This window comes from Crassostrea angulata, chromosome 6, assembly GCF_025612915.1.
Source record: "Crassostrea angulata isolate pt1a10 chromosome 6, ASM2561291v2, whole genome shotgun sequence".
Lineage (NCBI taxonomy): Eukaryota > Metazoa > Mollusca > Bivalvia > Ostreida > Ostreidae > Magallana > Magallana angulata.
The window spans coordinates 56,762,590-56,788,811 of record NC_069116.1 but is presented as its reverse complement, the minus strand read 5'-3'; the positions used below and the strand labels follow the sequence as shown (position 1 = coordinate 56,788,811).

At 33.4% G+C, this 26,222-nt stretch overlaps 1 protein-coding gene and 1 long non-coding RNA gene across 8 annotated transcripts in view; one reads left to right on the top strand and one right to left on the bottom strand.

Annotated features, from left to right (window-relative positions):
* The window catches only part of LOC128189891 (uncharacterized), a 27,043-nt gene extending 3,694 nt beyond the window's left edge, over window positions 1–23,349 (bottom strand). For 2 of the 7 annotated variants that reach the window (XM_052861681.1, XM_052861682.1), the window contains exons 1-7: window positions 16,772–17,580; window positions 13,331–15,833; window positions 4,447–4,867; window positions 3,418–3,536; window positions 1,546–3,321; window positions 1,294–1,436; window positions 997–1,081 (exon numbers count right to left, since the gene is read on the bottom strand). In XM_052861681.1, coding sequence (XP_052717641.1) covers window positions 997–1,081; window positions 1,294–1,436; window positions 1,546–3,321; window positions 3,418–3,536; window positions 4,447–4,867; window positions 13,331–15,833; window positions 16,772–16,792 — 5,068 coding nt within the window. In that variant the 5' untranslated portion in view covers window positions 16,793–17,580. Of the gene's footprint in view, window positions 1–996; window positions 1,082–1,293; window positions 1,437–1,545; window positions 3,322–3,417; window positions 3,537–4,446; window positions 4,868–13,330; window positions 15,834–16,398; window positions 16,521–16,771; window positions 17,581–21,478; window positions 21,614–22,622 lie in introns of those variants that run through there. The other 5 variants (XM_052861685.1, XM_052861683.1, XM_052861680.1 and 2 more) reach the window with 5 other exon arrangements.
* On the top strand, window positions 21,764–26,222 carry LOC128189893 (uncharacterized). Its single transcript, XR_008244289.1, has 2 exons — window positions 21,764–21,985; window positions 24,850–26,222. It is a non-coding gene; the product is annotated as an uncharacterized LOC128189893 (long non-coding RNA).

The following is a 26,222-nucleotide window of genomic DNA, read 5'->3' as shown; positions in this document are numbered from 1 at the left end:
TCCGGGAAAAGATTCAATATTATATATAACAAATATTCATTTAACCATTTTGTATTACTTATAACTTACTTTATATTTGTATCCATGTCTATCTAAATTTTAAAAAAATAAATCTTTTTTTTAAACATTTATTTGGCTTTACTTCAGTTTTTCTTGATTATATGTAACCATAATAAATGCCTTTATTTCCTCAAAAACTTTCCAATAAAGAGTTGTCAAATTACCCAAGATTAGAAAGTTTCTTCTCAATAGGGGAAAGAGACACTTGCTAGATAGATTATTTAAGCACAAAATGATGTTCAATTAATTTTGTTTTCTTTATCTTAATTATAAAAAAATCCCACGTAGAAAAAAATCTTTATAGTTTCAAGGATAGTTTGTTTTCAGACATTGCTTTATACGAGTATTAATTAGTTATCCTAAGTGTAATTTGTGTAATACTAGAGAATAACATTATCACAAAATCATCTGCAATGTACCTCTGTCCAGTTTTATCTCGTATTTTGGTGTGTTTTAGTTAAATTTAGATTTTAAATACTCATGTGCGTTGTGGATATTAAAATAGTATAAATTAAATCATTTCAGTCAATGTTGTTATGTTGTGCCACATGCAATTATAAAATTAGTACGGCACATTTCTTATTTACAGACAACATATTGACCTATCATTGCTATTTCACGAAATAAAGTTCTAGAAATAAAAATCATGCAATGAAATAATATCTTGTTCTTCTAATAATAATTATCTAACGATAAAAATATGTGCAAAAGACAATTCAAAAATAAACTTTATACAATATAGTTTATAATTTCAAATTATTATGCACAGAACACAAGAACATGGAATGAATAAAGCATGCAAAAATAAATTTAACACCAATGGAAATTGACATTCATAGAAATACCTCTCAACTTTGCTTGAGATACGATATTGCTAGTCTATAATGAGTTGAATAGAATACAAAACATTCCATTGTACCAAACTCAAAAGCTTACAATGTGAGAGAAATGTGAAATCAGAAGGCCAACTTATGAAGTTAGGGTTTCTACGACCTGATCCAACCTCTAAATGATGCATCGACTGGCAGCAAAATAAAAGCATGAAGGATTTTATGCTATATTACAAATTTGTAAATTATGTCATGCTATCGATAACCGTTAAAACGAAAAAAAAATAAAACTAAAAAAAATCCCATGAAAATACAAATAAACTTCAAAATGTTTGATACAATAACTGTACAGTATTTGCAACAAAACAATTATTGTCCAGTTCTGTTAAACGAAGTACGCTACCTGAACGTATGACTCTCGTTGCGGATCTTCTGTGGTTCTGGCAGCCGTAATCGGAATATGTCGTAGAATTTGACCATTTTCTAAACTTTGCACTCCATTAGAGTAAGTGGTTCGAGTATTTGATTGAGTTGGACTAACGATACCTAAAATATAATAGATAACAAATGCCTAGTTTGTTTGACCGAGGGTAGCAATATCTGGTTATGAAAATTGCAAAGAAAAAGCAACAAATCACTTAACATTGAACTTTACCTGGCACAGGTCTGATTGGCGTTCCTTGTTGGATCGACCCGGTGTTATGGTATGTGCTCCTCGGAAAAGACGAACCATAAGTGTGGTATGCTTGTCTTCCATCCATTGGTGGCTGCTGCCCATTCCCTAACGCTGTAGCTCCAAGGAGTCGAACAGCATGGGGACGAATCATGCTAGGATTAATAAGACGAGTGCTACATTTGGTCACTCTATCTAAGGACTGATTTTGAGGACTAGTAATTCCTCCATAAGACACTGGTCTTATCAATTGATTGGGGTATGTATTAGGCGGATACTGATTTACTCCTCTGATATCTTTTGATTTTGTATTATGCAATTGGTGTGCATTTGATGGATGAAAAACATGTCTGGTTGAGTAAGATTCTTCAGCCTGTTGAGGCTCTCGAATCACAGAGATATCTCTTGTCTTACTGACATCATGTTTGATGTTTATATCTTGTTTTTGTCTCTTTGCTGCTAATGCTCGACTAAGCTCTCGTTGAATTTCGACTTCTGAGTCAGTGTTCCTCTGAGAGAGATCAATGTAGGTGTTTCCTTGTGCATTGGGATTAAAACTATGTTTCACACTGTTAGTCGGCCTAGAATTGGTTATAGTACTAGTTATGTGTATAGCAGACGGTCTTGCATCTGAATAGGAGAGTGGATTATTTAAACCATTTTGGTTAAAACATGATACTGGAGCTGAAGATGCCCTGGTGTCACAACTTTTCTCTGTTTCGTGAGCATGTGGAATGTTGTTTGAACCGATGCTAGCATCTTTTCTAGAAACATCATTCCTGACGGATGGCAACTGAGAATGAGCACTAGTTGAGCGTTTACTATCGACACAGGATTTAGGAGAATGTAAAGGGGTTTTTCGAGTACTATATGCACTGTATGTAGAACAGTCAATCGGGGTTTGGGAATGGGATCGATCCATCTTATCTAAAAGTTCTCTAATGTTTTGTTTGGGCCTTTGGTGGGCTGGAGGAGGACTGTTCATTTCCAAATTGAAACTCTTTTGTCTGTCCATATTCCTTAGTTTTTCATTCAGAACTCGTTTGATTTCCATCTCTGAGTTGTTCTGTTGAATTTGTTGAAGATCTTTAAGCTTTTTCTCGCGGAGCTTTTTCACCATTTCTGCCTCCCGAGCTTTTTCCGCAGCTAATTGATCTAGTTCTTGAAATTCCTTCAGAGTTTTCTGAAGTTGATGATCAATATCGTTTTTGACCCTTGCAGCTATGATTTCTTTAAATTTATTAATGTCCATTACTGTGGAACCTTGGATTTTGGGACTTTTAATAGGGACGTGATCAGGTATAGGAGGTTCAGAGTTTATCTTTTCTTGTTCAACTATTTCCTCACACTCCACCAGTCTCCTTTTTCTTGCATTGGTTACATGTCCATCTACCTGATTTGCAGACACTCCACATCCTATATTAGATGTCACTATTAAAGTGGAGTCAGGAATAGAACTAGACTTTGTAACCACATCACAAGCATTGCCCACTTCCATTGCTGAGGTACAGACATTTACGATCGTTCTTTGATTTTCCCCAGCAGTAGAGCAGGTTCCATTTCCTCTGGTCTCTACCTCATCGTACGCGTCAACTGTGTCCTCGTCTACATCAGGCGCTTTAATGAGATGTGGCACGGGAGGTAGGACGTTGTCGGTAGATTTTTGTGTCTGTTCAACCTGCTCATCAACAGAGAGGGCGAATTCTCCAGTACCATCACTTGTCTTTTTAGTTTCATCTGCCTCAATGGAACCATTTTCTGTGTCAAAATAAACATTTTCAAGATTGTAGTTTTAAAGCAATTCATATCATGATACCTACGAAATAGAATGAAAAGATGTAAAAAATATAACACCTTTCATCTGACTGATATCTTGATTTTCTGTTAAATTGTCTGATGTTGTACAATCGTCAGAAGGAATACGGGTATCCATTTCTTGGTGATTCTGGTCCCCGTCAGTGACAATCTGAAGTCTAAAGATACAACAGTCAATCTATACGTGTTCATCTCAGAAAAAGAAAGAGTTCGAAAACCCAACACTAAACAACGCCCTTCTTCCCCCCGTTATATATATATATATTTATTATACTTTCATGTTAAATACTGAAATCTGATTGGTTTAGACGCAGTTGATAATCTGTTCTATTACCCTCAGCGTTAGCAACCCACTAAGCAACGGGTAACACAACGAATTGTTACAATTATGCGCGAAAATTATGCGTGTACGGTTCGCCGTAGAATTCACGTCATTTTTATATAAAAGCAATATAAAAATTCTCTAAAATTAAGACATTCAGTATAATAAAACAAATAGTGCCTGTTTGGGATAACAGTTGAAATTGACGCCCCTCAAAAACCTTTGTCAACCTCCGCTTCGCGTCGGTTGACAATGGTTTCCTCGGGGTGTCAATTTCAACTGTTACCCTCCCAAACAGGCACTATATATATATATATATATATATATATATATATATATATATATATATATATATATATATATATATATATATAAATATATATATATATATATATATATTTATATATATATATATATATATATATATATATATATATATATATATATATATATATACTTTATAGTGAGTGAACAACTGAATAATTATTTACTTTTAACTACAGATTTTAATATTGTCAAATACAATAATAACTTAGAACACATATTTTATTCATTACGTGGAATGCACTCTGGTGATTTATACAATTAATAAGTAATCTAAAATACCTTTTTAACAAGCTAAGAGTGTAAAATGTTTCAAACTGATTACTGGAGTAGTTATGTGTACCCAGTAACAACTCTCGTTACATAACTTGTTTTGGAAAAACCTTATGAAACACCTACTCCCGAGTACAACACAGTCTAACCTGTCATCTTCTGCCTGCTCTTCTTGTTTGTCGGCCGGATCAATGGAAATCGACGCATTAACCCGAGGCTCAGGGGTAAGAGCTATAGGATATTTAGGGCTGGAGTTTTCTACGTCTACCACAGGTTCCTGGTTGGTGATTTGCTTTTTCTCCGTTAAATGCTCCAGTGTTTCTATTGACTGCATTTTCCCCTCGTCTAATGAATATTCATATATTTCAGGTGAGGTGTTGGTGTCTTGGGATGGATCCCTTGCTGTTTCTTCGGTTTTGTATTTGTTTTCTAACCAGTTGTGTCGTGGAAATTCTTGTATCAATCTTTCCATATCATTTGATGCCAGAAAAGGCTTATTTTTCATTGCGGCGCCGCACTTAACATTCCGCCGTCTTTTCGGTGGAAGAATTTTTGGAAGATCATCTTCGTCTAAAATATTGAAACCAATATATTGAAACAAATATTTTTTTTCATTTTACCTGATGAAGAATTATTCGTATTTCAATCAAATGTTTACGTAATATGCTTTTAGTATTTTTAATGTAAATGTTGAAATAACAATGAGGAAGAGAAACTGTAACTTTATACGATCTGATAGACCCCTTAACGGTAACTGCGGTACTGCTCTTTTATTATCGTTTTACTAACAGCGTGCCAGTTTGCTTGTCGGGCCGTGCTAAAATTTTGTACGCTGATTATCATATTATTCATCGGTTGGTTGTTCGATTTCATTGACGTTAATACTAATTTGCATATTAAACACAGCAATGACATTACATGGTTTTATTTTTGGTAGTGAATAACAACACGTGGACAGTCCTAAGCTTGTTATTTGTTAAATGTATTAAATATATATGCTTAGAAATAAGTGATTTAAAGTATTATGTCTACATCATTTTACTCGGACCTCCTCGACGGGGTGTTCTGTATATGGTACTAACAGTTACATAACGTTTCATCCATTTTTCATATCGGTAACAAAACGCTAGAAAGGGGAAGATTGACAATGTATTCAAATGAAATAAACGTCATCCACCGTTTTTACTTGTTTAAAGAACGTCGCATCAATCGAATACTCCCCAGTAAATCTATTTATACTGGGGGCGTAAGCGCTCTAGCATGAAATAACCAGTCTTGTAGTAAACCAAATATTACGGAAACTATCGGATACGTAAAAAATAAATTCAACAAATAACAAGCTTTGGACTGTCCACGTGTTGATATTCACTACCATACGTCAGGTAATGTCATTGGTCAGTGCGCATCTAGGTTTAATGTTTGATATGCAAATTGTTTCATTTACGATGTTTATATATCGACTTAGTTAAACTTCAGCAAAGTATATCAATTTGCCCTGCAAGAGAGCAGTACCACAGTTATCGGAAAGGGTCTTTTTGTACAACTAAATGATAAACTCATCAAAAATCCGCATGTACCAATTTTCATTGGATTTACATATCATTTGACGAAGAACTAAAAACTTTCAGATTACGTCAGAATGGTTAAATTTTTCCGAAAGGTGACACATAATATTGGTAGAACCCGACACTTGACTTACCGTTGTTTTAGTAAAACAATTTTTTTATACGTCAACAACTTATATAACATTCTACATATCAAAGGTCTATGGACGCAATCGTTCATTTAGGTATAATAAAAGTAAAAAAAATGTAAAGGTTAGATATCTGTAAATTATCAGGATACTTTATTATAAATTAGTTGAACTGATTAAATTGAATTTTTTCCATTAAACAAGGTAAGATTAAAAATATAGTTTGAACTGCCATTCTACAACGTTTTCAAAATGTTTGGTTTAACATCAGATTGGAGACGGGATGAGACTTAGGAGCCATTGTTGATTGCATTAAGAAACCAAGATACATAAATATAACTATACATAATTTAGTTCAAAGGATTGTGTTCAAGGAATAATGAAAAACAACTTTTTCACATGAACCCAAAGATAACATTTTTATAGAACTTCCTTTCTCATCGTATAGCTAACTATTCACTAAGTTTGCTGTCAGATGCAACTAACTAATGAATATATTATTCATTGACTGCAAACAGCAAAGCAACAAGTTTTCTGAAAAAGCATTTGATAAGAAATATTAAAAGTACTACGACCCACCGTAACGTAAAAAAAATCTGACAATCCTTTCTTGATGATAAAAAAATCGGCATTGAATAAGGTAAAGATATATATTTTAATTCCATAGTAATGCATTGAAATGTAGAACTGATTCAACAACAAAATAAAAAATCTAGTTTTCATGATTGACTGTCAATCAGTAAACCACGTGACTGAAGGCACCGACCGGAAGAGAACATTTTTAAGAGCTTAATGAAAAAGAGTATAGTAACATACCTCAATGAAAAAAAACCCCTTTAAACCTTTTCGGAAAAACAACACTACAGCAATGACCATATCAAAACGACCTTGCAGTATTTCTTTAAGTTTGTTACTGTTGAAGGGACATCAGTTAGAGATAGTATCTAACTAGGTTATCGTCAATTTCAATATTGCGATTCAACAGAGGTGACAAGATAATAATGTTAAGGACACGTGTTGGGAGAAACAGATATTCTTATCGAAAGCAACGATAAACTGTTGTACCAAGGTGCAAGGTCTGCTCCTAATCAGTTGCAACTTTAAGACATCGCCATATCTATTTCAGAATCTATATCTGCGATAACAAATACAACGGGAACAAATAAATCAATAAATGGTTATTCAGCTTGTGCATTAAATCAGGTATAATTTCATATTTGATACGGGTTTGACTAGCAAGAGGGGATAGCTAGATAAAGAAGATAGATAGTTGTTTGGCAGGTCAAATTAGATATATTGTAAAAATAGGCATAAACTGTATATGAAATACAGTTTAAGCTTTAAAATACAGAGAGCGTTCATCTGTAACATCGTTTTGTCCATAATTTATGGATCATCAATAAAAGTTTGAAAAAACACAAAAATATCAATAATTCATAAAACGAGAAAAAAAATCGGTATCTTTTAAAACCCCACCTAATTTAAATTTGAATCTCTTTCTTAACATTACAATACCCCTTTTTTCCTTTGTGTGTCTTTTTTCAATGAAAATCAATGGTTTGAAAAATTCATCAATTTCTGGTTCACCGATCGTAGAACGATGGTTGAAAAGCAAATTAAATATAGACGTGTGCAATGACTTTGTAAAATAGTCAAACGTTATATAGACCCCTGGATACTTAAACATGGATACATCAGCAACATAAAGCCAGTTGACAATATAATTATCCATGGGGCAGATGTTATAACTTGATCCCATACGCATACAGCAATCATAGAGGAATTCATAGAACAATTATCAGACAGGGGGGACACATGTTGCTGCTTCAAGCTGCTCTCATACAAGCAGCTTTTGTTTTTCTCTCGGAAAATATATGTACGTAGTTCAAAGTTTGTCTTTTGTTTGAGATAAACAGTAAGCTCGTGAAATATATGAATAAATGTATATTTAATTTAGATCTTCAATAAAGAGTAATATCTACCCGTAGAATACGTAGGGAAAGTTCAACACGTTTTTTGCAAGAAACTGGGTAAATTACAAGTATGTGAAATTCACATCTTATGACAAGGCACTTTTTACAACTGAACCATTAATATTTAGATGCAATACATATAAACAGACCACAGTAAGTTACCTTAAAAACATCAAAAAGCAACTTACAATTATTCGTCTTCGTTACAAACGGCAGCATTCACCAACAAGCTAAACCTGTGTATCACATGTTTACCGCAAGTATACATTTCAGTAGTTCATTGATTTTAATTTAAACGTCACGTGTGTAGGCAATTACAGTTAATATGTATTATCTCTATTAAATCTTGATGCAAAATGACAAATATACAGCAAAGGTGCACAACACCACGGGTCGTTGCACTTGGATGATTTGATGACTAACTCATACATTAACAAGGTACCTTGTAAACGCAGTAAAATAAACACGACAAATTCCTTACTTTTCTTGCGTACATATCTCCCCTCTCTGTTACCCTTTCTAATTCGATTTCTCATTCCGATCATGAAGTCCACTACACAGCATTTGAAAGTTAAGTCAATTACTATCAGATGGTACAGATTACAGACGACTAGTAAATTACAACAATCCTTTGGGTTAAACTGTCAACACAAGTAGAAAAAATGTCCTGTATCACTGTCCAACAGCGACCCGATAGAGCGAGTCGGGATGCTGATTATCTGAAGCACACAATAGATGAGTGAGATCGACGTGTCAGTATACGATGTCAACGCTCCTCTACTATAAGTGTTTATGTGGCCATCATTCAAGCGTGTATTTAAAAGGAATAGAAGAGTGTCGCTGATGAGTGATAAGTGCAATAAAAATCGTAAATACCATGACTCTAAATAAGGCCTCAACATAAAATCAATATATGTTTATACGTGGAGCTTTAAAAAAATTACTTCCCAGAATAGCTATGCTTGGTTAACTGTAAAAAGTAGCAGCGTGATATCGCATGTTTCCCGGTGCTGTTTTATCAAAGGCAAATTTTAACTTATTTTTAATGCATGTAACACACAGACTTGCATTTATAGATATCCGGAGAGAACAAGGAAAACTATTTTTTTACAAAGTACGGTGTATGTGTGCACTAATAGATAGAAACAAAAAATAAAGTTGCTAAAATGAGTTTGATTGATTAATGCTTTACGTCACACCGAGAATAGTTCTGTTTGAAAACACTAATCTTTAAGAAAACATATTTTTTTACAGGGGTAAAGATAAAACTTCTGCCATAATAAAATATAGATCAATATATCTGAATATAATAGGTTTTCAAAAAATGATTTGTTCATGAATATCTAGCAAAATCATATTCACTTGCTTTTTCTGTCTCAAAAGTGATCCTTCAATCAGCAACTTTTGATCGGATCTTGAAGGCTTTGTTTGAAAAATAAATTTACAAGTAATAAAACCATACTTAATTCAGTAAATGCTATAAAATTCTTATAATTGGTCTCAGATCGATTTGTGATTATAGTCATGATTTTGATTTATCTGCACATACTCGATCGCGAGAATTTGAGGCTGATTCCTTTTGGTAAATCTGACTCTGATTTACAAAATACTTACTATAATTAATCAAGTTAACATACAAACAGGTCATTTCTATCATTACGCTCCAACATATTGCACAAAATGAAAAACAAAACCTTTCAAAAACCGGATGTCAATAGTTTTGAAAGGAACTTCCACACAAGCAAAGGAAGTCAGCTTTAAGAAATAAAGACAAAATTCAATCCCAAGAAACTGTAGATGAATAAAAAGTATTTCGACCAAGGACCTATTTATGTCAAATTGCTTTTTATGATAATAAAAAAGTAAATGAGTGAAAGCAAATACCTTACACGACAAGGAAGATAACATTATCACCTATATTTTATTTTGACTGAAGTAATTTAGAGTTTTGATATCTATCAATGTAACAGGAAATGAACTGTGTGGTGATACTGTTCGGTGTAAATTACAGGCAAAAGGAAGAAATACAGAAAATTGGCAAAGAACTTAATAGGAAAATATGTGGTTTGAGATGTATAATAGTATAAATGATAATAGTATTAGCAGGAACACATTTTAACGTAATCATATATTATAAACGACGCCCAACTGACGTCATACACCACATACAGAAGTCTTTAGATGTTTTTGAATAAGATAGATAACTTACTATTGTTTACAATATCACTAAACTTCCACAGGACCAATCTATTGAATACTAAAGGACACAAATGAACAGGATAAGGCATAGAACATATAAACAGCTCTAGAGATATAATTTCATTACCCAATGGCATAACACAATCTGCAAAACATCCGGGCCCTTTGTCTGTGGTTCCTGATTGCTCTCCAAGTGCATGTGCTACATTATTCAACATGTTGCAAAAACGTTTTGAGTAAACACTTATGATAAGTTGCACATAAGTATCATATACAAAGCAAAATGATTCCTATGCAAGAGCAAGCTTACATTCATTTGATAAAGTTGTTATGAGTTATAACAAAATCGTGATTTATACTGAAAATTCTTATTGTGAACAAGAAAGACTTTATAGATATATTTGAAACAGATGAAGTAGAAAAGTTTTGCCGCACCGAGGCTAAAGGCATTAAACCCCAACAATCAACACAAGTGTCACGTGTATCAATACTCAATTAGACAACGTTCATAACATTACAATTTACCCATTAAGTTGATACCGGTTACAAATCATCATCATTCAAGAGGTTCTACATCCGTTTTGAAAATAAAATACTTATATCTTAATCACAGCAGGTCTCCAACCCTACATTTTGACATAAGAGTAACATTTTTTTTCACAAAAAACCCCCCAAAACTCACCAACACAAATTCATTGACAGGGCGTTTCCTTATAAATCCTATCACATTTTAAAAAACCGGCTCGACCTTGATAGGAAATCAAATGTTCCTCGTAGGAAATGACAGAAATCGTTGTAAAGCTGAGCTCTAAGTGTTCATGAAATATCTAAGTTTGATGACTCAAAGGAGGATGTCCGTAGCCCTTCACTCTATGGTGACATGGAGTGGTGTATTACAGACACATTGTACATGTAAGTGACAATGATTAAACTTCCTGGCGATAGTTAAAACAGTACCATACCGACTTTTCCGGAAACGAGACGAGAGAGTCTGGTTCTATATATATAACTCTATACAAAATTAAAGTAATGATTGCCTTGCCCGGAAAAAATATATTAAAAAAACATGTATTCTGCTTCCTTCTAATACAATTCATGGAACTAATACGCCTTTTCTTTAAAATAAAAAAAAACCCCGGAACTTTGATAACTTGAGCTTATTTGTAGAATCAAATAGGAACGTTTTACAATAGTATAGACATAAGGGTATACATAAATATATTAATCATTTTGATTATAAGTGTTCTGTGAAAAAAAAAATCTCTTACAATTTCTTCCAATATGAAGTTTTAAACTTTAGTTAGATTTTTGACTGATAAAAGAGAATAGTTTGCATATTGTTATGACGACACTATTCAAAATCATTTCATTACATGCCTCTGAAAAACCGTTTATATCAAATATCTATTTCTTTAACCAGGCATAACTTTCAATTCAAGAAAGTCGATGTTTTGGAAGTTTGAAATATTCTCCGCAGTTTTCGTAGGTTTTGACATGTCCAATATGAAAATTTATAGCAATTTCAAAAGCCATTTAAATGAAAATAAAAATTGCTCTGTGTTTCTATGAGTTTTTGTTTCCAAATTGTCCTTCTTTAAGAGTAAGACCACAAAATTCAAAGAACTAACAAAAGCTTTAGCTTTACTATTTTGTGATTATAACAATTCATGACGTTTTGTGTTATTTTCATCGATTGCGTTGTTCATTTTAGTGATTTATATTACAAAGCCAAAATCAAAATGACAAAAATTTTGGTTTGTCCACTTAGAAAGAAAACAAGTTAAAATCACTAACAGTTTGAGCTAAATTAGTGCAATACTCAAATCCAACAAAATTGCAAACCCTGACACCTGTAACAAATGACTATATTAGCAAATACGTTATAGTATGAGTTATTTTGATGCAATACTAAAATGATATGGCTACAGAAATATCTAGGAACCAGCAGTCAATCCCGCCTGTAATCATCGACTTTTACGCCAAAGCATTGGATTTTTCTTGGTTTCATTGTTGATTCACTTCCATTTTCTATTTGAGTTCTTTGTTTGTCTGTTATGATTGCCAAAAAAATCGCCAAACTCAACCAAAACAGCATATGTTTTTTACATGCTTGTAAGGTCCTCTGGAAAGTTCTTAAAAGTGGAGTTGTTGAAATGCAATGCACGTTCAAATTGCCACTAACAGGTTCGCTTGCTTGTTGCTTGTTAGTTAACTTTTGCGAGAATGATCTTGAATTTCCTCTTCAGATGGAATTTATACAAATAATAATGGTATATTCTTTCTTTCCATTACTTTGCTATCCTATATATTATACTTACTTTGAAATTTTGGAATAGTTTATTAATATTGGTATCAACATTTTAAAATTTGTTAAATCAGAACTGTATTGGCTATGTATTACGCAATAAATAAAAATAAGAACAAATAACAATTTAAATAAGAACCCGATATTTTGTGCATTCAAACATACACACACACAGTTTAGCGCCTTAACGCACACCAGCAAAGTTCTTAATCCGAGATCGTATTTTTGTTAGAAAATGTGTAGACGTACAAGTTTGTAGGTATGAATCTCAAGTCCGCCATTCTTGAGTTTTCTCAATTTTTTTCCTACATATATGTTATATTTTCAATTACTATACAACTCAGCAGGGAATAATGTTAGATATGTAAAGTTATTATTCAAAATTGATTCGGTAAATGCATGAAGTTATAAAAATCGATATGAATAAAAACCTTTAGTGTGCTGACTGAAAATCGGTAGTTAGTCTGACTGATGTATATACATACAGTATGAGTCACCTAATTTTTTCATTTATACCACAGACAAAGAGCTTGAATTAATAATGTTTTGTTTGCATTGTTGTTTTTCTTTTCAATAATCAAAATATTTTATCTGATGTTGTTTATCAATGAGTGGAAAAAAATTGACTGTCTGATGAAACTTACACAATGCTCACCAAAGTTTGTTATTTTGTTTGTATGAAATTGAAAACGCTCTATATTAAGGTTTCATCTCAATATGTTTTACTCTCAGTCTAAACTTTTGTTCATGCCCCTATCGCATTGCAAATTAAAATATATACGCACCTACCTTGTTGACATTCATCATAGGTAGCAGTATAGGTGGGATTTACCCACAAATACCATACCAATGATATTACTCACCCGTATTTTCAGTGGCTCCTACGATCGTGGTTGTAGACAAAAATATATCCGAATTTCTTTTTCCTCTATTTACACCTTGCCTAATCGTGTTCTTCTTTCTCCTTTTTTTGCTTCTTACTTTTATCGTTGTTGAATCTTTTTTTATCAAACAATTTCTGTCGAGGGCCTTTGTTGCATCCCCAACGTCATCACATTCGTCAAAATTGAAAACGTCATGTAGTTTCATTACATGATGTGGGGCTTTATTCAGTGGCCTACCTTCTGTTACAGGTTTGAGATTTTTTCTTGGGGATATAGTCAGAGTCAAATCTTTGCTTATGACATCAGTTTTGCTTTTTGTCTGTTTTTTACGTTGTTGTCGCTGTGGTTTTAGCTTTATTCTAAGTACATTTCTAGCTTTTTTACCCTTTGATTTTTTCAATACGGAAGTTTGCTCTGTTGAAGTCTCTGAATTTTGCTTGAGGAATTTACGTAAAGATAACGTTTTGTGAAATGTCTTTTTTAATTTGGCAACTCCTTCAGAATTTTTTATTTTTAGCGCTGAATCCGAGGGGCAGTTACTTGAAAAACAACTGTTTATAGTGCCCCCCTTTGCCAATTTATCTGACTGCATATTGTCGCGATCGTAGTCATCCTCGTCGTAAACATAGGTAGCATCACTGTCATAGCCATTTACACAAGCTGCTTCGCTTGGTTCTTTTGCAACAAGACAAGAACCATCACCAAAGCTTTTGTTGGTACGGATGGATTGAATGATTGGTAACCCCTGACATCGTTTGCTTTTCTCAAGCAGGTCAATCGATGGTTCGGCACACATAGTCAAACCTTCTGGACAGCCTGCTGTGTTCTTGTTGTCCATTTCATTTTGATTATGAGATGTCTTTTGTTCACAGACCCTACTTGACATATCTAGTTCTGAAACTTTTTCAGCTGTATTACTTTCAGAAGGGAGAGCACATGATGAATTTTCAAGCAAAGAATATGATGAATTTTGAATAGTAGTGAATTGGGTAGTTTGATGACTAATGGAAGAAGTTTTGCATGAGTGATTAGAATGGCAGTTTGAATCGATGATTAATGAATTTGTATTTGGCACTTGGTTTTCAAAAGTAGTTATAGCTAGTGGTGGAGACATGTCATCAACTTCTGAGTCACTGTTAGAATGACAATCGTCACTTGCTGTCTTCGAAGCTGAGCTTCTACTCTTCTTTGGTAGTGAACGCATCAAATCTACATTGTCTAAGCCGCCATTTCCTAACTTCATTGTATCATCTGTGGGGTCTTTAGCTACAAATACATCCAAATGCTGACAGCGGCTTCCTTCACTACAATTTATGACACTGTCAAAATCATTTTTTTCAGTCAATTCTTCGTCAGTTTCTGAAATCGAACTCGAGGGCGTGTCTTGAATAGCCATTTCTCTGTTTAGCTCTGTTACGTCTGGCTTTGTTTCCAAATAAACAATGGGGCTATTTGTTGAACAGTTCATTTCAGGAATTAACGTAGGTGGTTGAAGACCATCTTCACAATAAGAAAATAAAGCTGTGTGATTTTCTACTTCAAGGTTTGGAAGACTTGGGGCCTCTTCTTTATCGTCTGCTTCGTTCTCTTTTGCGATGTGTGTAGGTGATTTTGTTATCGATTTCTCATAGGAAACCGCCTTTAGTTTTGACTTTATCTTATTAAGGTGTTCTGGTGTTATTATTACAGTCTTTTTAGGAAAATCATCGCTGTTACAAACTTTAAAACTTGTTGGCGTGTTCTCCTTGTTCATTTTATCTAATGATTCAGTCTTTATGTACCCATCTTTGCTTAAAGTTTTCAAGTCTTCTTGATCAATTGGTTGAATGGAGATATTTGGTTTTTTCTTGAAAAAATGCGAAATACTGCTAGCTAACAATTTATCCTCAATTCTTTCTTCGTTTGAAGCAATACCAACACGCTTTAAATCTATTGTGAAATGTTCAAAATCGTCGCTTCTGTCATATAACTCGCTATCGCCGTCAATTTCAATTTTATCATCTTCTGAAGATTCGAATATTGGGGATTTTCTGCTTTCTTTCAATGGTTTCTTAGATTTGAAAATACGTTCCCTTTTTCTGTTTTGTTCAGTTCTTCGTCTTCTAGCCTTAATGAGGGAAAATTTGTCAATATATGGATCTAGAATATCACATTTTGTTCTTATTTCTAATTTTTCCTGCCGGAACTGTTTGAATCCTTGTTGGCTATCCCGCTTTTTTGTCTCCATTGTACGCTGACCATTCCGACACGATCTCACTTTAATCTTGATTGAAGTCCGCGAAGCTTGGAGGGATGATGATGATATGTTGGTAGATTCTACCCAATAAGTGCGATTTTCAACTCTGCTTCGTTCGTTTATTTCATGATAGAGGGATTGGGGGCGATAAAAAGGTGAAGTTAAAATATCAGTCTTTTTCTCTAGGTATGAACTTGTCTCGTGCTCATCTTCGTCTTCTTCGTAAAGCAAAGGGTCAAAAGAGTCCTGCAATTCAGAAAAAGAGACATAAAAGATTACCGCTGCAATTCAAATCTCTCTCTCTCTCTCTCTCTCTCTCTCTCTCTCTCTCTCTGAGAGTTTGGTTTTATTGGTAAGCGAGCATAACACTATGATTCAATAGAAATAAAACTTCATAGCACTTTATCGTATTTTTAAACGATTTATTTCTGAAAACATAGATACAGAAAATTCTACTTAGCAAAAATCAAAATAGAAATTTACTGGAAGAAAAATAAATTTAGGAAAAGGGGATAAATTCCGGAAAACAAGGAATTCCTTTTAAACAATTAAAACGATTATCAACAGGAAATGTTGTTCAGTATATGGACTATATAGCATGTACTTAGAAGTGCACGATGGTTAAAGTATTGTATGACATACACGCTGAAGTTTTCACACCACAAGTTTGCATATTATCTCCTATATGATTGAATTAAATTATGGCTGATTGGTACTAATTTATTACAGCAACTTTAACAAACCGGTTTTTCATCTCATAACCAAATAAGTTTTCCTTGATTTAAATGAGAAATAAAATAAAATTACTTACAGGTTTATTGGAAAACATTCGAACCGATTTTATGTATGGTTGGAATCGTCACTTTAATTAAATATTTAATATTCCAAACGAAAGTATAGATTTTCCACTCAATACGGCATTTTCCCAACGAAAAGAAAAAGCATCTTTAAACAAACAAACTTGGTTAGCTTTGTTAGATTTCACCTTTACCTGTACCCTAATGAAAACGATTTAACCCTTGAGAACGATGAACCGGCGACAGCTAAACATGTTTGGTACCTAGATTGATTACTCTGCGATTCCTGAATATTTAAGAACCCAATGGAACTTGGACACGTCGCTGTACGAGACAATGCCATCCCGATATTGATCAGTAGCCGTGTTATGGTAGTGGTTAATTTACCTTTTCCATGAAAGACTCCATCGCAAATAGTTAGAGAGCTAGCAGTCAGTACGAATGTTCGGTGTCACGCATGAATAACTGCCACAGTTTTAGTATGACTAAAACGTAAACAAGGGAACGCAAAGCGGTCTGACATAAGACGGAGCACGGAAGGATGTTGTCACGTGACTCGTCTACAATCAATAAAGCTTTAAGATAAGTGAGGCGGCGTTCTATCGGCTGTGTATAGTGTATAAATAAAACAATGCCTCTTTTTTAAATCTTGCGAAAATATGGTGCGTTTCCTCCAGATTTTTCTAGTGGATGATTGTTGTGTAACATACCGCCTCGAAACTTGAAACAAGCCGAGGTCCCTGCAACAACATGTAACCGTCCGATAGGTTATCTAGAACGGTGAAATATAAACAACGACCAAAGGGCCAAATTTACGGCTAATGGTTATTTCATATTATTACCTTAATAAAAGATATAACCTGACTATCCTAATTAGAGAAATACAAAAATCATATAAATTCATTATCCAGAGCTTTTAAATCGATTTGCGATATAACATGTTAAATCGTTAATGTTTTCTGTTTCAATACAGCTGTTAATAGTAATCTGTAAATGTACTTTTTTGCATTCAAAATGTCTGTGATGTATGTTTTTATTTGCTTTACTTGTATCTGAAAATCGGGCAAAGGTTTAACAACCGGCATTGCCATGATATCATATAACCAAATGCCAAGCTCGTGTCAGCCAAACAAATACAGTAGGAATTTCACTAATTTGTTACAATGTCCCACAATGGAAGATTGTGTAACAAAAACCGTTTAATCTATCATACAAACGTATAATAAATGGATTAAGTATATATAATTTTTTTGCGTTGATTATGTGTTTAATACGCACTTGTTCATGAGATAAACTGTCAGTCCTACCTCTTGATTAGTTTGTCACTTGGCTCACACACTGGTGCAATCGTACGACGCTCTGATTGGTGAGTGTTAACCTACACATAATGCGCAGTTCTCTTGATCCCGTGGTCATAGTACGGATTATTATCATATAGCTGGTAGGGACTGTTACAAAGATCAAACGGGTGAACCTTACGTGTACTTAGAATACATCATTAATCGGTCAAAGGTTTCAATCTTCACTATCTTGTACACCAACCTTCTTATACCACTATTCGTATGTTTTTTATTCAACACAGAGAACGAATCGGTCAATGTTCACAACTTTGCTCAAGTTAACGTTGGGACTTAACAATCCTCACCTTGTCATGTGATACAAAAGATAAACAGTTTCAATATCTTTGGCTTAATCAAAACTATCTTATCTTAGATAAACTATCTTATCATATCTTTTTTACTTTTAATCTTTATTTATCTATTAATGACGATGAGACGATGTACCTGTAATACGGATATCGTTTTACAATCCTCTCAGACCACAGAATTATTTTAAACTCCTAAAGCTCTTAAATTTTGACTTCCAAAAAAATATTATTTTGGAATATTTGTGCTTAAATCCAACTAGAGAAGATTTCAAAGATGAAAAAAATGGACTTTTCGATTTATGACCAAGTTCTCGGCTAAATTTATACAAGAGTGTCAGATTGTATTTCAAAATGATTAAAACTTTTATAAGCAGATCTGGTTTCCATTTGCGAAAAAGGAGACACTGAAAATGCAAGTTTAATCTAGATTAACTAATAATAAGTTTTCTAGCAGATCACAGTACCGTATTCAATATAAAGGCATGTAAAAGTAATTAAAACTGTTTTCAGAATTGCTCATACTTTGACTCGACTCTTTTGAAAAAGGGTAAATACAATATGAAAGCTCCAAAAATGTTAGGGGCAACTATGAAATAAGAGATTGAAGAACGCCGATCTATAGAAGCAGAAAAAAAGTTGGTTTAAATTTCAACAAAGCCACCTGAATTATGACGTACGCTACACAATATAATCATGTCGCGCTTGACAGCATAAACACAAGTAACTTCGGCAATGTCGGCATCATTGAGGGCTGTTTTAATGTATTATTTCATCTAAACGTCTAGATAAAAAAACCCTGATATTTAAAGAGAACATTGCTGGTTGAATACTAATGCAATGCACGGGTGTCTATGTGTATATCAACTGTCTGTAATGTTAACCATAAAGGAAAACCAAACCGGTTGCTTTGTGTGGTGAATGTATGGGTATTCCCACTTGCGGTTTCGTTACCTTTGTTTTGATGACCTAAACAGAGAACCAAACAAAAACATGAAGACTGACACAAAATGTCGTTCCTTAAATTTTCTGTTTGGTTGCAGGATTCACAATAGCAATAACGGATTCAAGATTTTCAATTGTACTTTCTATTTTGAAGTCATTACGAGTTTGCATTGTCGAAGATAAACCCCTTATACTGTAGCTTGAGAAAAATCATTTTGAAAGAAAGAAATGGAGAGTAGGATTTATTTTCTCATGATATAATTCAAGTTTTAAAAGTTATCTACTTTACAAATTAAGATTACCAGTCGTAACTTTAATACCCTTCTTTATAAACTTACTATTGTATTTGTAGGAAATTCATCTAAAAACTTAAAAAGTGGAATTAAAAGCGATTACCTTAGAAATATCCTACTCACGACGTCATGAAATGCTAGTACAGGCGCTACGCAATGATATATTTCAAAAACTGAATTCTGAATTTTTGTTATAGTTTTAATTAATAATTCATACTGCAAGAAACGAGGTTACAATTAATTCCGACAAAAACAACTAAATACAGGCCCAAGAGGGATTTAAAAGATATTTCTGTCTGTGCTTGTTTGCAGGAAAATTGATTAAACGCCATTAATTTTGTGAAAACGTAAAATGTCCATACATGTGTATATTTGGGTAAAAAAACAAAATATTAACTCTATGGAATAAAATTACATGTCTTTCAAATTTCAAATATTTTTCATTAACTATATAAAAAAAAACAAAGTTCATTGAGAATATTCGATTTTTTTCACATTTGATTTATTTATGTTTTGTATTTATTGCTGAGAGAGAGAGAGAGAGAGAGAGAGAGAGAGAGAGAGAGCAAAACAAAATGCTACGAGCTGCGATACTAGCTCTTAGCTGCAGAACTGTAGCTCCACGGGAAATTCGGGTTAGTAGACCGTTGAGCGACAGTTCTGTCCATATAAAATCTGTATGTGTAATGCGCACAGAAGCTGCACACGGTTTTTGACTTGTTAAACTACCTTGGGAATATATTATGTGAACATTTTCATACCAAAACATTCCTGAAAGATTTTTTATTACTACTGATTCTCCACATAACTTGCATCAAACGTTTTCCTAAACCCCCTAATCGACCTCGAAAAGTGAAGTATGTTTATTTCATGTCCGGTTTAGGGGTGGCTATCTTCACCTGTAAACAAACCACACCGTTTCACTTCACAGTGGTGAGGGTATTTAAAATATGCATGTATTTAGAGGCAAGTAAACTAACGGGATCCTTGGAATGTTTGGGTATTAAAATTTTCAAAGAATATATTCATAAATTAGTTTAATAAGTCCGAAACCGTGCGCACCTTTTTGTGTGCAATAAACATACAGTTTTTCTTATGGATGAAAATATAGCACGGTCCGTCAACCCGAATTTCCCGTGGAGCTACAGTTCTGCAGCTCACTAGATCTGAGCCAATTATAGGCTATGGCCAGTTATGAGCTTTTTCGAGGGTTTGGTAATTAAATACACAATTACCCACTAACATAGTTATTCTGCTACGAAAAAATCCCAAATCATTAAATATCTAACATAACAAAAAACAAAACAAAACAAACTACCAGTCTTTCGGCGGTGAGGATAATGACGTAACAAATTAAATAATTGTAGTTAATCTCCATAAAAAAAGTACTAGTACTGTTTTCTTTTAGCAAGTGTGCCAATTGGGCCATACTTTTGGCGTCCTAGCAAGACTATTCATCTACATCCTTTTTCAAGTTTGTAATCACTGATTTATACCTTACAGTAATAGGGGGTCCCTTTTCTTTATACATTTTCTGCCAGTCTTAGTTGGAAAAGTGTTTTCTGTAGTAATTTGGTCAACGACCGACTGAACTTTGGTTATGACTAATGAACAAATTTACACTAATATGGAAAACAGGTGACATAGTGACATGTAATACCGATCACCAAAGTTACACTCTGTGTGTTTCTAGAGGCGGTATAGGCAAGCCATTGGTCAGGGTTCGGAGATTAAGGGTGTCTTTCTGGTGATCATTATACTGCCCTCGATTTCTGTTTCGTAACTCTTACAGTGTATTTATTTGGTCACCGATCTTCCATGGCATATACGACCTAAATTCTAGGAAGACTTGAATTTGGAAAATAATGTAAAATAATAAACGTGGATTAAAATTTTACTTTTCAAACTAGTTGGGACAGTGTATTTTGTGTCCATTCATCAATCCGATAGAACATTAACATGGACTTTATTAGTTAATTAAACTACAGAAATAATGAGAATACACAGTTTCTGAACGCTGAAAATTAAATAAAACAAAAATGCAATAAAAAGTGAATACGTGTAGTTGTCTTTCTTTTGGATTTTTAAAAATTGTATCAGTTAAAATCTTCGTTCAGTAAGAAATCGATGTTTCTTATTAAGTCTCTCAAACGGAGTTTGGAGACTTATTTTAAATTGATTTACGTTTATACCAGTCACAAATGTACTTACATGTTAGAGCGACCAAACCTCGATAAAACCCTAAGTAATAGCGTTGGTCCTCAGCAGTGCCTCGCCTCGCTAGATAAGCGACTAACTAAATATAGAACTTCTGTGCATAACTAAAACATGGAAACCAGATCTTTGTCATAGCCTTTAAAAAATCTACCCCTGGCACAGATTCAACAAGATCTCATCTTGCGAGCTTACGAACGACGTAAAATCCGGCATTTGTCCACCGATTAATTAAATCGCTAAGTTTTTTTTAAAGTTATAACTTTAGAACTGACTATACGTGGTAAATAGATATATTGTTAACATAAAATAACTGTGTTTATCGCTAACACACCTTAACGCCGCATTTAAAAGAACAAATATCGGTCACAAAACTAGAGTAAATACTCAGGTAAATATTTGTTTTTGTAAAACTGACACGTGATCGAAGTTCTATTCTACTTTCGATTTTAAAGTTAAGTGTGAAAAAATGGCGACAAAGAAGGAGTAAACAGAATACGGCAAGTAAGCTTTTGTTTCAAACAGAATGACTCATATCCGTTTCAATTTTGATTCCAACTAGGTTGGGTTAATAATTTAACAAGTCTAGAATGTATTAATGATTTGTATAAAGCTCTTTCTATTTATATTCTCTGTAAGTGTTTAAACTTCCTCATTTTATATACATTTTTCTAATTTTTGTGTAGTTTTGATCAAGAGTATACACCAGTGAACTTAAGATTGTTGTGTCAAAGTTTATACAGTTATTGATGAAAAAACAAATGATCATCAATATATCGTTTTGTGCATATATTGTTGGGTGACTATTTCGTAACGAATACACATGCATAAGAGCCCTATACCACTTGTTTGTTTTATTTGCTTGTTCCGGCATTTTTAGGTTTGGTTACAAATATGTGTATCTGAACAATGTTCATTCAATTACGTAATGCCACTTAAAAAGTGTATATTATCTTTATTTCTAAGCATGCTTCTTAAAAACAACGTATATTCAAACTTGTAAATAAATTATCGTCAGCCAATATAATGGTGACAGTGTTTTCGACACCCATGACCTTATGTAAATTACCGTGACAATTGATGTTCACAAAAAAACAGTCGCATAACTTTCAAAACAATGTCATCAAATGCGTTGACTTACCTCGATTATAGTAACATTTGAAATAGCAATAACTCTCGATACCAGTCGATGCTAGCTGCCAAGTTTTTATTTCCTAATGACCGAATTACTTCCTTTTCCATCAGCCCGTTTTTTAATCCGCATAAATGGCGCCCTGGCAGAGACCGGAAGTGTCGATACTTGTTGATAGTTACGGCAGTAGATGGCGATCCTTTTTGCGTTGCCGGACCGATTCTCGTCAAGGTGCCTAGATCTTCGGGTAAAGCATGAATCACGTGATTTCACGTGACAATTACTGTTCAGTATCACCGCAGACGTAAACCGACGCTGTTTATCAGTAATCGCTGATGACTTAATGTCACTGCAAAATTCTTTTTTTTTCAAACAAGGAAGCATGAACAAATACAATATGCATTGTGTTGAATGGTTTGCTGTTAAAATTCAGGTTTAAAATAGTTACATGTATGTCTGTTTTTAAGAGTTTGGAAATAGTTTTGCAGTTAATTGAAAAGCAGTGATTTTTTTGAAAATAACTAAAGGTGGGTCGCTGGTTTGCTTTCGTCCTTAAAATCTGTACGAAACTTAGACGATTCGAAGGCGGTTTTGTGCACATTAATTATAATTATTTCGACCAAGAAAATGTATAAATCGGGAACCGAATAGTCTTGCACATACTTACAAATCTGTAAACCAACCTTCCTAACCGTGGATTAATTATAAATAATATAAAAATATTATGCATTAGAATTGGGGGGGGGGTAATGTTTTTTAGTTATTATCCTATATTATTATCAATTGTAGTTATTTAAAGGCCCGTACACGTAAGCTTTACCCCCTCCCTCCAGTCATATCGATTTCATAACAATAATATGTTAAATCACTTATAAATTTCGGTAGTTTTGTGGGCTTAATTCATGTTATAAAGAGGGTCATCCTTTGAATCTTACACCTGGAATTTTTTTTTAGATCTAACAGTGTTGAATTTATTGTAAAGTTAATATTATTACTAAATTAGTGGGACAGGTTAAACAATATTGACGCTGTACTTATGACGTAAAAAAAAAACCCCAACATTTTTTGTTAAATAATCAGAAACATAAAATTAAATTGCAAAAAATCAAGCGAGAACGCATAAAAATATAATTTTTGACATCAATGATTTTTAAGGCTTTTCTTCTTTCCGCATACAAAAATTTGAAATGTTTAAAAGATATTTACATTTTCTCAAAATAACTATTTTTTCCTGTATATTTCATTAGAAAAGCGTCAAAACAGCATCACAAACAAAACTAAGTTTTAATTGGTTAAAATAGCTCGACAAAGTTGATAAAAATCAAACAATCCTACGAAACGATTTGACAAATTTTTAGGTTATTTTTTCTCATGAGAGTTTGTATTGGGTAAACCCGTGTCCAACTTTAACAGGAACACTGGCCAATATTTTCTTAAAGCTATCGCCGGTCTCGCTATCTAGAAGATAATTGGAACAGTTAAAATAATGTTTTCATAGAGTTGAAATAAACACCAGTTTATATTATTATACTTTTATGTTAAATACTGAAATCTGATTGGTTTAGACGCAGTTGATAATCCGTTCTATTACCCTCAGCGTTAGCATCACACTTAGCATAGGGTAACACAACGAATTGTTACATGCGCGTAAATTATGTGCGTACGGTTCGCCGTGAAATTCACGTCATTTCTATATAAAAGCAGTAAAAAAATCTCTAAAATTAAGACATTCAGTATAATAAAATAAATAGTGCCTGTTTGGGAGGATAACAGTTGTAATTGACACCCCTCGAAAACCATTGTCAACATCCGCTTCGCTTCGGTTGACAATGGTTTTCTCGGGGTGTCAATTTCAACTGTTACCCTCCCAAACAGGCACTATTTATATAATAATGAATCATGAAATTTGTTGTTGCTTCTGTTCACTTCGAGAATATTTCTCTCGTGTCTGTACATCTACTGTGTCGTAAAAATCGATTATTGATTTCTTTTGTCACTTACTTGTATGACACGTGACATAGATAAAGTGCCGTGTTGTGTAAAAAATAAATGGTAACTTGAATGGTAGCTTTATCAAACCTCTGTACACAGAGCAATGAATCAAACAATAAAAATCTTACTTGATATCAAATATTTAGCATAAATACCATCATTAGTTAGGTTAACACCATGTATACAAACTGCAAAAGTCTACATAGAATTTTCTTTACTGTATACATGTAACCAACTATTGTAGATAACAAAGACTGTATGGCTTCACACTATGGTTTACTTAAAATTGAAAGCTATATGAAGAGTAGGATGCTCAAGTATTTGCCAAGTAAACAGGACACAGAACGTTAGTAAGATACGAAACTTATCTATAGATCACTTAAAAATGAAGAGCTAACGCCGCCTGAAATACAATAATAAGACAGATCTCGTTACATTGCGCCAAGGGTTGATATCCGCTTACATCCGTTTTCTACAAGAGACACTTTACAAGAGTAGTTTTAAGGGATTTACCAGACATTTATCGGCGGAAAGAAAACAGCCCAAAATAAAACACAATCTATATTTTCATGCACTTTTTCTAGTTTCAGTAAATTTACTGTGTTTTATTTAGTAAAATCCATATTGAAATCGAGATCTATTTCTAAAAAAAAAAGCCACTCGATAGTTAGTTCAAATTTAGATGGTAAATCATAACTTTACGATTTTACATAATGTTACACTTGCCTAAATGTAAATGTATACATGTACATACCATTCAAAATTATATTGTTACAAGTGGAAATACTTGTGCAGGTTGATAGATGCTAACATACAATGTGATGAAAAATATGGTTTTTGTTGTCTTTATAAATAATAAGTTTATAAACTGTGTTCTTGGTTTTTTTTATTATATACAAAACAAAATTGTCAAAGGAAATTGGATAATAACACTATATTTCTCATATGTCTAATTCACATGGTTTAGGTTGAATTTGATTTTAGTTCAACTCGTCTCTGTTTCATTTTGTTGTTCATTCAGCTGTTAACCATTGCTTTTCGTTTAAGCTATGATAACATCTTATCTACGAAACGTTTCATCACGTGAATTATCGATTATTCCAAAAAGTAGTAGTATAGTTGGCAAAACGTCGTTTTTATAGCCAATATTGTCATTTACATCTATTTTTCGATTTATTGCAGAGTATTGATTTGTTTTAGTTAATTATTGTCCCAATATCAAATGGGTTTCGTTTGATTACAATCCGTTAGCCAGAACAAAGACTTGTAAATACCCAGAGTGAAATATCACTATCCAATTTCAACTAAATTAATAATTCAATTATTTGTGGAACCAACCATCAGTCAATCAATTTTTTTTTACACTGACAAGATACAAAGTTAATCATACAATTTTTACAGTGGGTTTTTCTTTTATTTGAATTGGTCTCAGCAAACAGTATTTCTTTAATTAAAGGGGAAGGAAAGTCAAAAACATAATTTATCTATTTTAATAAAGTGGTGTAAATTATCGCATGTGGTCATGCTGTTTTGAAAATAAAATACGTAATTAAGCTTTAATGAACGTTTGAAGTTGGAGAAATCGTATTTACTGGAGGCTGACATGATGTAGAACTC